Source organism: Aricia agestis, chromosome 2, assembly GCF_905147365.1.
Source record: "Aricia agestis chromosome 2, ilAriAges1.1, whole genome shotgun sequence".
In the NCBI taxonomy this organism is placed as follows: Eukaryota; Metazoa; Arthropoda; class Insecta; order Lepidoptera; family Lycaenidae; genus Aricia; species Aricia agestis.
Genome location: NC_056407.1, coordinates 5,189,461 through 5,202,836, shown reverse-complemented (window position 1 = coordinate 5,202,836; position 13,376 = coordinate 5,189,461). Strand labels below are relative to the sequence as shown.

At 35.3% G+C, this 13,376-nt stretch overlaps 2 protein-coding genes across 6 annotated transcripts in view; both read right to left on the bottom strand.

Moving 5' to 3' along the window:
* LOC121739983 (WD repeat-containing protein 7) overlaps window positions 1-13,376 on the bottom strand; it is a 116,119-nt gene that overhangs the window by 37,771 nt on the left and 64,972 nt on the right. The window lies entirely within an intron of this gene.
* Window positions 7,926-12,599, bottom strand: LOC121739984. 2 transcript variants are annotated; one of them, XM_042132654.1, is made up of 2 exons: window positions 10,610-12,599; window positions 7,926-8,034 (listed from the first exon to the last, which is right to left on the bottom strand). In XM_042132654.1, the coding sequence occupies exons 1-2, from the start codon at window positions 12,565-12,567 to the stop codon at window positions 8,016-8,018; spliced, it is 1,977 nt and encodes a 658-aa protein (XP_041988588.1). In that variant the 5' UTR covers window positions 12,568-12,599; the 3' UTR covers window positions 7,926-8,015. The 2 variants fall into 2 exon arrangements, with proteins under 2 accessions (XP_041988588.1, XP_041988589.1); XM_042132655.1 differs by having other exon boundaries at window positions 7,984-8,039; window positions 10,615-12,599.

The following is a 13,376-nucleotide window of genomic DNA, read 5'->3' as shown; positions in this document are numbered from 1 at the left end:
CAAAATTTCAAGGATTTACCACGATTGCACATAGATCCCATCATCAGATCATCAATTTCGTAATGGTAATACAAAATTTAGATTATATCCTAATTCCTATACAACAAAAGAATTTTAAAAATTAGTCCACAAACAGCGAAATAATCATCAAAAACATCAGCTTCGATGCTAAATATCACGAAAAGTACTAATAATTGGGTCATAATTTGATGACCCAGGCCATGGTATAATTATTATAGTTGTGTTGATGATGATTAATCAACTTGATATATTGGCTTATGCTTTCTGTTGTTTAAACAACCGAAATCCCCGAACCTGTATCTACGTACGGTACCCAACAGAACTTTTGAAACCTTATGTTTTAAAAGTTCTGTTGGGTACCTTCGGATCCAGGGTTTAACCTGGTGCGAAATCTTACTTTTTGGTAGCATTTATCTCGAATGGTTCAGAAAAAAAATCGAAATCACTATATGTTTCAATACACATTTCAAGGAGTCCCCTCGATTCCTCATGGATCCCATCATAAGATCACCATTTTTGTGAACATGGTAACAAATTTGAGCTAAACCCTATACAACACAAAAATAATTTAAAAAATCGGATCATAAGCGGCTGAGTAATCGTTGAACATACATAAAAGTTAAAACAAATACATACAAGCGAACGTATTACCTCCTCCTTTTTGGAAGTCGGTCAAAAATGAATCCATATTAACCTTGGTCACGACATCACGCGTAAACGGCTGAAACGATTTTGCTGAAATTTGGTATATCGATACTTTGAGTCCCGAAAAAGAACATAGGATACATTTCGTCCCGGAAAAATGTACGGTTACCGCACAATATACTTTTATGATTTGCGCGTAAACTATTCAATCGATTTTGATGATTTTTTGTATGGAGATACTTTGAGTCTCGGAAAAAGACAAAAGATACTTTTTATCCCGAAAAATTTACGGTTCCCGCACAATAAACTTTTATGATTTTCGCCTAAACTATTCAATCTATTTTGCTGGAATTTCGTATAGAGATACTTTGAGGCTCGGGAAAGAACATAGGATATATTTTGTCCCGGAAAAATGTACGGTTCCCACACAGTATACTTTTATGATTTTCGCGTAACAACCATAAAGTCCACGCGGACGAAGACGCGGGCAACAGCTAGTTTATAATATGTAGATGTGTTATCATCGTTAGCTAGTTTACAACAATTATTCTATAAATTAAGTTGAGCTATTTATATAAGACGCCTGTTTTAATGACATAGCAATTGAGTCATTAGGATATGGCTAGTGAATGGCAGAACATAAAAGCGATGTGAATGGTGGATAAAATACTGACTTGTACAAGTATTCCATAAAATAAAGTCAATCTTTTAATAGCAACAACAACAAACCTAAATAACAACCTTAAAGCCCAGAACTAAGGGTACAAATTAAGATCCTATCGTCGATCGCTCATTAGGATCTAAAATAACACGAAACGATCAATCAAAGTCAGCAATCGCGAATGTGGGAATGGAAGAGGATGGTACTACTGCAGAGTAATCAATACGTGTCACTTGTCACAACCATAGGTCAATGCAACCTGTTACTAATCGAAAACATAAACCTACTGAGAAGTGAGTGATAGCAGGGCTACGTTTGAATAGTGAAAAATACCCCACACTTTTCTCCACAACTTCCATATTTTCTCGGAACTCAATGTGACGATCGGCGATCGATTTTTTTTTTTTTTTGAAAAATCGCTTTACTACCTATAGCCTTCAAATCGGTCTATAAAGAGGTGTGTGTCTTTTAGTTACCTTCGAGATAACGACCTGTAAATAGTACATTATTTCTTTGACGTCCTTTTGAAGGCCTCACCTATCTCGTATCATTAGGATGGCAATCATTGCTACAACAAAAACAATGACGATGATAGAAATATTGCTGATGATGAAGATGACTACGTTGACAACAATGATGATGATGATCATGAACTTATCAGACCAGATGGGTTCAGTCATCGTGAAACAGCGGTCAGTGGCCGCGAAACGGGTTCAAGATCGAACGAAAGTAAAACGCCTTAAGGCTTCCGCATACCGCGACCGCATCTGCGTTTATCATAATGACGACATCACGCAACCGCACCAATTGTGAATTATCACTTGTTACTAATGTTAACGGAACTTTGGAAAAAAGGTAGAAAGCATTACACTAGTTTGGCTTTAATATTTAAGTGAAAAAAGTGTAGAAAAAACAGCCACTGGAATTATTATACAAGGAAATTTGCAAATTTAAGAAAAAGCGAGGCAAGGGCATAACCTAACGATTTACGCAATCAATATTTAGTACAATATTATAAATCAAGATAATACCCAAACTTTTTAATTTATTAACTGTCCGCCCAACGAAATATTATATAGTAAAGACTCTAAAGAACGAAATTACCCTAAGGTAGTAAGGTTAAAGTTTAAACCACACCGAAAATTTAACGCTTAAAAACATCAATAAATTGAATTTGCCGTCGTTCAGCGGTGTCGTGTTAGCTGGTGATCGTGCATCATCATGTCGCGTTTCTGTGTGACCCGACCCTTACTCAGTGCATGCTCTGCTGTCGTGACCACCCTTATATGTCCCATTACTGCAATACCCCATGTAATAGTCAAATAGTAATAGACTATAAGTATACTGATGCAACCTGCGGATGCCTCCAGCGATTGACATGTCAAATACATGTTCCCTCGCTCGAGGGTCTCCGGTAATAATAGACGAAGTATACAACTAAAATATATGCTTAGAGGGACCATTATGTTAACGAGCGTGAAATTGAATAATATCCGGTTTCTGACAGGAGTTTATGTGTTCAACAGCGTTGTTGATTGGTTAATGTTTTGACGTTAGCAGGTCAAATGCGCTAGGCCCTAGGGAATGGATGAACTCCAGTTATAAGAAAAGAACCACAGAAAACGGGCATAAGCCAAGCTAAAGAATGAGGGATTTTCATTTATATTTTTTAATTTTAATTTTAACAATCTTAACTAGATGGCGTAAGGATAAACACTTCTAGATTTTCTATTGGTTCCTCACCGATCTGAAATTATCTGCAGGTTGGCATCACTGATTACATATGGGTTGTGTTTCCAAAAAATATCAGTGTACTGTCAAGTGTGACATAAATCAAAATATCTTAAACCTAAGCGATCATTGGCCTAAGCGATTAGGCCAGTACACTGGTAATAGTTTAGGAACACGCTGACATAATAAAAACTTGTCAAACTGAAACTTGACAACTGAAAGAGTTTTGGCGGGCATGTCACTTTCAAACTTCTTCTACTTTTTATTGTTGGTGTGATTTTTATTATTTTTTCCCAAATTGTGGTTTTTGGGTTTTTCATATCCATTATTGGTAAAATGTTAGCCATTAAATATCCGTTATCTTGCACAAGTGCAGGTAAGATGTTGTCAAAACCAAAATGTATAATTCCTGTGACATTTGGTGTGAATATCGGTAAATAGGGCTATTTCTTCCGTGAATTTTAGCTAAAACATCGTTATAATAACTTTTTTATCCTATTCATTGGAATATTATTGCGTCTTTTTCAAGTTGAAATGTATTAAGTTTTACATTCTTTTGCCCAGTTTCGTAGCAATTATTGATGTATTCCCTGGTATTACCGATTGTTGTTTACCCATACGCTATCTAGTTACTAAAATGGAAACTGTTTGACAATGAAATTAAAAATATAGGAAAATCCCTCATTAGATAAACTCAACAAATTATGTTTGTTTAGGCACAGGGTTTCAAAGGTGTTATAATCTACGGAATGTAAACTCTTGATTACTTTGACCAATAATGATACTGGCGTCAGTAAAAAAAAATCTCCCTGTTCAAACATCTGTAGACAGTTTTCAGATATTTTGACCAGATTGTAAGCCTCACCATAAGATGATGCTTCATGCATACAAATAAAAAATAACTAACATACGTAGCTTAACTCGTAGCGTTCGTAGCTTCGTAGAGCTACGACCTCCTACGCCTTTTCAAATTCCAACTTCTGTCAAAATTATAGGTCTAGCAGGATATGATGGCAAATTTGAATGACAGATTTTCAAAAAATATCCTAATTATAATATATATCCTAATTATATAATAATTTTGTATATTTGCATGTTACACACAGAACCAGCCGCTATAAAGGAAAAAAAGTATCAAAACGTTTTACTCCAATTACCCCGGTATTGCCTAACATCAATTTCTTTTGTCCCTTTTTGCCATCAGATCCTGGTCAGTCCTGGTAGATCTATTACTACTAGTGATTACGTTTTATAAAACCGACTTTCAGAAAAAAGGTTGTATTTATATTTGACCCATATTTTAGGAGCTTTAAAAGTACCATCTTTGCCTCATATTTAACCGACTTCCAAAAAACGTGCATATTCGACCCAAATATTTTAGAGCTAATACGTACCATACGTGTATACCGTGTGGGCCCAGTGCGAACAAAGCCAGAACAAAGGAGAGCGACATATATTTATAAAAGACCACTATCCTTGCCGAATAGGATAAAATATGCGCCGGACTCTCATTAAAGCGTCTGCTTATAGCTACACTAGCTTGAGCGTATGGATTTGCCTGACTGACAATATTTTTTTACTGAAAAATATTTCTTGCATTCCTGTAGAGTCCAGGGTTTTTCAACCTATTGGTCACTACCCCCTCATGGGAGTTTTTGTAGGGGGGGTCGCCAGAGGTCAAAATGTTGTTAAGGAAAAAATTAAAATGATTAATTTAAAAAATTAAAATGAGAATACATGAAGTATAAGAATTTTAACAAGAGGACTTATTATTTATAAACATACGTACATGATAAAAAATCAAACTGGTGGAGGGGTCGCGAAATATTTTTTCATACCAGGGGTCATATAATAAAAAGGTAGAGAGCGCAGACGTAGAGCTTAGACGATACAGATGACACGTGAAAAGTGTAATTAAACATAGTGTTAATAGTTCAAATTATAAATCTTTACATCTTGACAGTTGGCAGTCATGTTGTGGTACTTAACAATACAATTAGTGACTTTAGCTAGGAACTTCTATTTCTTTTATATTTACAGTGCTCAATCTCCTACCTCCTAGGTACTAATTATATTGAGGGATATAAACGAAACAACAAACAAACGTACAGACCGTCTAGATTTCTGCGTACGCGCAATTACCTGACATTTTATACGCACATAAAATTAAAATAAACCTCGCTCGTAATGTTGACATTTAACAATTGCTTCATACAACGCGAGCTGGTAATTCACTACGGTGACCATGCTTCAACGGAACAAACTTTTAAAAGAATGAAGTCACATGGTTTTTTACGTATGATTTCTAAACATATTTGAAGACACTGTTTTGCCATTGGGTAACTAATGGTAAAAAAGTGTGTAATTTGAAAACTATATTTTTTGCATAAATGGAGACTTTTAGGAGCGGGAAAATTATTTGAAATAAAAAATGCGGAGTCTATGTATGACTAGATGCTAGATGCTAGAGCTACATTAGCTAGATAATGAAATAGCTGGTAAGTTACAAGGTTTGTTCAAATTATAAGGAAAAAAAATTTGCAATTGCTCTTATCTCGTAAAATATTTTAGTTCGCCACTCTATTCACTCATCTCATGTTTCTCGTTGAGGAAAGGGTTTTTCGTGCGGGGACCGTCCATTTTTCCATGATAAAAACAATCCTTAAGTATCCTTTCCCAAAAGTGAAAAGTGTCATGAAATTTTTATCTTAATATCCGATCCCAAGCCAGACCAAAATGACTGTCACCCTAGCTATCTCTAAATAAACTTACCCGAGGCAATATTCAATTCAGTGTTTAAAAGTCAATTCATGTTCCCTATTTAAATTCGTTCAGGTTTAGTGAGGATATGAGAACCTTGATGAAATGATTATTTAAGTATTTGTACAACTAGATTCCTTATTATGAATATTAATTTCAAGATTAATATACCTGACCTAGATAGTCAGGATGTAATTGACAATATTTTCGTCATTTTATGCTTACTTTTAATTTCACAGTAGAAAAATTATAATGTTAATATATTACCCCCAAGTCATTAAGGTCCAGTAGTGCAGATCTACGTTAAATTCAACCCTTGGTTAAATATGATTTTTTCTCTCCTTAAATAAAAAGAGACTGTATAAGTAGGCTCTATAAAATTGCTACTAACTTTCAACTCTGAAATAACATAACGCGTCTTTAAGAGTTTTAATTACCTCTTTAAACTTTTGAAAATTCCAATTTATGCCAGCCTGAGTCAGAGTAGACAGAATTATACCTGAGTGCTTCGCTTCGAGATATCGTTCAATATACTCGTATTACCTGAGCGAAACTTAATACTATCCTTCGGTTCCAAGGTTCGGTTCTATTTTAAAATACGTATAATTTTATATTACTTTATGCATCTTTTCTAGATTCTGAATAGCAAAAATTCCTGATTTATTAAATTTTAGGTGTAGATATTGGATACCTATTATGTAGATATATCATATAGAATATACATAGACAAATAGATACATTATTAAAATATACGTTGATGTAAATAAAGAGAATGGAGAAGCAAGGGAGGGAGTAGTTGTACTTGATGTGTTTTTTATGTTAATCTAATCCAGACCTACTACAATGTGTGGGACTATCTCAGAAGGGAGAAAAATTAAACAAATACGTATCACTTAACGCCATTTATTAATTTATAAAATACCCACATTAATTATCATTCTACTATTATAATATTAAGGAAAAGAAATAAATATGTATAATCATTTCAACGAATTTATAATTCTCAAATTTAATATTAATATCATCAAAAATATAAACTTAAATATCTAAAGTAGATGGTACAATAATCACTCACTAACCTGTTTCCTTGAAGGCGGCTCGTTCAGAAGTGATGGCCGACGGCACTAAATCACTTTTCATGACATGACGTCTGTCAAACGTCAAAGTGACGTTTGACAGTCGCCATAGACATCGGTGACAGATATATGACTAATATTTAAATAAAAAAAAATGTAAACAAACGGTAAAATACTTTAAAATAATACGTGTATGTAACAGTCGGCCATCCTCTAGGAACGAGTCTCTTCGTTCTAAGTTCATCACAACAAATTATTGTATTTATTTTCCATTAATTACATAATATTAAAATGTCACACAGTCATATTTGCACATTTTTATATATTTTAGATTTCACACAATATTTTACATTTCACTTTTAGACATTATATATTTTATTTATACTTACACATTTTTTTAATTGTCATTTTAAAGTTCAATATATATTTTAATAATTATTTACTATAAATTATTATTATTACCACTTTTTTTATATATTGCTATTTTAACTAACAAAAACAATTATTTTACCATAATTTAAATTAGTTAACTTTGCTTAACAATGGTTAACTTTGTATTAGTTACTTCCTTCACCATTACAAAGCAACCTCGATGTCCTGAGCCACTCCTGGGTGGCGAGTTCGTACGCCATTCAGGCCCGGCTCAAGGCATCACTCATCACACAAGTCATCACTTTCTTAAATATAGCTGTATGGTTTGGGAGTTACTTCCTTCACTCACAACTCACACAACTGCGATGATTTAAACCACTCCTGGGCGACAAGTTCATATGCCAATCATGCCCGGCTAAAACCACCCCTCACTCAATCACTGATCATTATATTATTATTCGCTTAATCACTAATTATGCTCGCTTTTATGATCTATAGACTTCCATTAAAAATGATTAGAATATTACTGTAATAATTTAAGTACATATAATAATATTATATTAATCAAATCTTTAATTCCTTTTATATTATCAATTCATAATTTTAAGTATTCTCGTCTTCACTATTGTCATCACTATCATCAGTTGAAGAGCAAGCAGCAGCATTACCGAAACTGAGCCAAGGATAAACTTTGTCTATTGCTACTATTGCTTCGTATTTAGGCCCCTTCCTGGTAAGTGGTGTGTCCTCTATAAGGAATCTATCATTCGGTAAAATCTTTTTGATTCTATAAGGTCCTCTACACCTAGCTTCTAACTTTTTAGACTGACCGGGTCCAGTTACTACATTTCTAATAATTCTAACTAAATCACCTTCTGTATAAATCTTACTAGGCTTTTTCTTTTTATCATAGCGCTCTTTCATCAGCTGTTCATTTCGTTTTAACCTATCACTAGCTTCTGCTCTTATATCTTCTATATTTTGGACATCTGTATTTATATCATTATTTAAGTCATTTAATATCCCTAACGCCGGGTTTGATACATTCTTTCCGAACAAGAGTTCGGAAGGTGTCTTTTTCGTTACGTCATGTACAGAGGTGTTAATACCTAACTGGACATCTGGAAGAAGTTCATCCCATGAGTTTTTGTCTTTACCGTGAACCATAGAGCCAAGAGCAGCTAGAATGGTGCGGTTATACCGTTCTACCTGCCCATTTGCTCGTGGTGTTGCGACAGCATTTAGAATATGCTTTGCGCCAACAGACCTAATAAATAATTTAAACTTTTTACTCGTGAAACTCGTACCTCTATCCGTTATTAATCGCGAAGGCGAGCCAAAAAAACTAAACAATGTACGAAATGCCTTTATAGATTCTTTAGTGCGCGTGCTCTTGACAGGAGTTAAGCTGACAAACTTTGTGAATGAGTCTACCACAACTAATATATATGTATGACCTCGTTTGCTACGTGGAAATGGGCCTAAATGGTCTGCATGTATCGTGTGGAAGGGGATATCAATCTTAGCTATAGGATGTAATGGTCCCTCTTTTGATCCAGATGGCAGTTTATGGTGAGCGCACTCAAGACAAGCGGACACGTATTTCCTAATAAATCTACGCATTTTTGGGAACCAAAATTTTGATCTGACACGCTCTAAGGTCTTTTCAAAGCCAAAGTGGCCCACATCATCATGGTTTGCCTTCATAAGTTGCCACCTTACGCCCCTTGGAACAACCCACCTAGTATTTCCATTTTCTAGAACACGAAACACTCTACCATTTTTAACGCTATATTCTTTAAAGACTTTTGTAACGTAGGGAGTATTACGATCTTCCAAAATTTCCCTGATTCGTTTAATTTCTTCATCAGAAGACTGTACCGTTGAAATCCAATCCTCAGCAGTGATTGCCAGAACATCTAATGTATGTATCGGTTCTGGATCCACTGACACTGGACTCCTGCTGAGAGCGTCTACATGAGACATCCTCTCACCAGGACGGTATTCAATGGTGCAGTCATATTCAAGAAATTGGATCCACCACCTAGATATGCGTGGAATCAGGTCTCTCTTAGTAAAGGTTGTACGAAGTGCATTACAGTCCGTTATTATGGTAAACTTAATGCCAATCAGGTAAGAGCGAAACTTGTTTAAAGCCGAAATTACCGCAAGGGTTTCAAGTTCAAACGAGTGAAATTTCATTTCGTCTCCCTGAGTTTGCCGACTATAGTAGGCAATGGGCTGCCATAGTTCGGACTCTTTTCGTTGTAATAATATAGCAGCCAATCCAAATTTGGAGGCATCAGTATGCAACTGAGTCTCTGCGTGGGGATCATAAAGAGCAAGTATAGGTCTTTCCGAAAGAAATTTCTTTATATTCTCAAAAGCATGAGCTTCGTCGTCACCCCAATGCCATGGCATATCCTTCTTCAAGAGACTCGTCAAGGGTCTGACAATCAACGCAAAACCCTTAACAAATCGCCTGAAAAAACTGGCAAGACCTAGAAACCTCCTGACCTCATGCTGATTTTGTGGAACAGAGAATTTAGTTACTGCTTCAGTTTTTGCAAATCCGGGTCTAACACCCCTGCTGTCTACCTCAAAACCCAGAAAATCAATCTTTTCTTGAAAGAAGTGACATTTCTCCATTTTTAAAGTAAGACCTGCCTCCCGTAAGAGTTTAAGGACTTCTTCTAGCCTTTTTAAGCCTTCTTCAAACGTCCTAGATGGTATCAATATATCGTCCATATATATAACAACGTATGGTACTTTGGACTTACTAAGGACCTTATGAATAACTCGCTGAAATACTGCCGGGGCATTTGCTAGACCAAACGGTACGCGATTGTATTCAAACTGTCCGTCTGGTGTAACAAATGCCGTTTTCTCACGAGATTCTTCAGCTATGGGAATTTGGTGATATCCTGAGGCTAAATCCAAGGACGTGAACAGGAACTGTCCGGACAGTTCGTCTAATAGATCGTCGATCCTAGGAAGTGGGTAATGGTCACGTTTTGTACGCCTATTGAGTGCACGATAATCTACACACAGGCGTTTTTCGCCGGATTTCTTTTTGACTAATACAATAGGACTGGCAAAAGGGGAACTTGATTCGCGAACAATTCCATGTTCAACCATATCACTAACCATGTCCTGTACTAATTTACGTTCCGAGTAAGCCATACGATACGGCCTATAAACTACAGGAGTTGAATCAATGAGGTGGATCTCCATTTCTGCTACGTTCGTAAAACCAAGGTCATGCATGCCTGTAGAAAAACAGTCTTTATATTCGGTAAGTAAATTGTGAAATTCAAGTTTTTGTGCCTCAGTTAATTGTGAGCCATGGTTAGGATCAACAGGTGAGTCATTAATTTCATTAATTATTCTCATAACTTCTTTATATAATCCCATAAATTTAGCACGCGTTACAAGAGTATTACCTTTTAGCTTTATAGGATTCATGCTTACGCTCTGAATTAAAACCTGACAATTTGTTTCTTTTATTTGATACTCCCCAGGTAAAAGATAATATTCTTGTCCTAGCTTTCCACGAATTGATCCGTTTACATAAATATATCCATTACAAGAGACATCCGAAATAACATTCACAGCTTTCATCTCTCCTGCCTTTATTTCAATGTCATTAGCTAAACGTAACTGTAGTTTTAAGTCATGTTCATGTTCTATACGCTCAAATTTTAAATCATTTGGGGTTTTCGTAATTTTAAGTGTAGGTCTTTCCGTAAACGTATGTCCTAGTAGAATGTTACAATTTATTAATTTATCATCAACTATATAAACTTCAACATCATCTTCGCTTACTCCCTGTATTTTAATGTTAGTTGTCGTGCGACCTAAAGGCAAATATGGTATGTTCCCTAGCCCTCTTAATCGTGGTCCATTTATTGGTTCCCATTTTAACCCTAATTCTATAGCATCGCTTTCACGAATAAGAGTAACCTCACTTCCTAAGTCCACTTGACACACAGTAGTAGTACCATTAATTGAGATAGGAAGCTTATACTTTGTATTGGTATTTTCTGATTCTCTAACCTCCAAAACATTTTTGTCTTTAGGCGCAACGGCACCCTTAGTTTTAATGCAATTTGAAGCTTCGTGACCTAAATAGTTGCAGACTGTACATTTTATCAGAGGTTTAGGACATTTGAAACTAGGATGTCCGATACCTTCGCAATTAAAACATTTTACTTGGCTCTTGTACATACTATTAGTATTACTTTTGGTAGTATTGTCCGTTGTCTTCGTATAACTATTATTAGGAGCTGCTAAACTATGTTGCCGTCTATCTCTGTTATTATTGTATTGCGTAACATTGTAATTATATTGACTGCGATTTTGCGACTTAATGGTTTTGAAAAACTCCAAAACGTCTTCCGGTTTATCAAACTTTGCTGCTTGTGCACCTAAGCGAACTCCTCTATCATCAACTCCATAAAGGACACAATCTACTGCTTGCTTTCCAAATATTTTGCACCTATTGAGTAAATTAACCTTAGCGAAATAATATAATTCTAGAGATTCACCAGGGCGTACTCGTCTATTAAGCATCTCGGTCAGTAGTTCCGCGTAGTTTTCCGTCGATGGAAACGATTCCTTTAGCATAGCTTTCCACTCAGACCATGTATGCTTAATAGAGGGTAGTCCCTGATACCAAGTTTTAGCGATGCCGCTAAGTTTGGGCAGGGCATAGTGAATTGTTTGTTTATCACTCCAATTGTAAATCTCCGCACATTCATCTACTTTGTCTATCCAAACGTTTACAGTCTGTTCTCTAACAAGTGGATCGAATTCAGGAATGACATTTGCAAGTACCGTACTAGAAAATGATTCACGACTCCCTGCCCCTGCTCCAAGCATGTTCAAGAATTGTTCCATTAAATTGTCATTCCTATCCTTTATCGGTGGAGCCTCAATATCTGGAGTAAAAAGTGAGCGTCCACGTTTATTAGTACGACATGGGGTTTTGCTACTATTTCTATGTTGATGTATTGTAGACATTTGGTCAGATTCATTATCACTTAATCGCTTACGCAATCTACAGATCTCGCTTTCAAGTACCTTAAGTCTTTCTTCTTTCTGTGAGACTTTTCTCCCATGGTGGTGTGAATGACGTGCGCGGTCAGGGCTCCTGCTCCGACCGCCGTCACGCCGGTCTCTAGCAGGACTGCGGCTTCGTGTCCGCGAGCTGTCCCGCCGGTCGACGTACCGTGAAGTGGCCGACGTTCGTGCGCGGCTCGGACCACGGCGCGATATCCCATTGGATTCACAACCACTCATTTTCTGAAACTCAAAACGATCGTGTGAATATGCGTAAAATACGTTTGATTAAAATAAAATAATAATAAAAAAAATAAATAAAAAAAAAAACGTTATATCTCATAATATTGTGTAAATATAATATTGTAATCAACCGTGATTTGTGATAGTTCATTACGTATTTTAAATATATTATAATAATATAATACAGTAAACTCGGCATTCGCTTGAAATTATTTAGAATAAGCCATTATAAATATTATATTATATTAAAATAATAAAATAAATTCATAGGGATTGAAAAGACGGTAGACTAAAATTATTTCATTATGGCGTATAAGAAAAGTAAACGATAATAATTTAATCTCTCGACATCTTTTAAATCAACAGACTTTTTTTTGGATTTAAAAATATATTTTGAGTAAATATCATTGATAAAGCTAGAATAGAAGTGTATTTCAAAATTATGTCTAATATTATAATATATGATACCTATTATTTTATATAATATTTTATCCAAATTCATCAGCAATCACATATTGAAATTTAAATCGAGGACGGTTTAAATCTATAAAATAATCACTATTCTGCATTGATGACCTTATTTTAATCAAAAATGTTCGAACAATAAAAAGTTTCAAAATTAAAAAAAATATATAAATAGAATACCGTGGCGTGGTACGTGAGTTGTGACACGAAATATTCATTATTTCCGTGATTTATCCCACTTCTGAGATGTGGGACTATCTCAGAAGGGAGAAAAATTAAACAAATACGTATCACTTAACGCCATTTATTAATTTATAAAATACCCACATTAATTATCATTC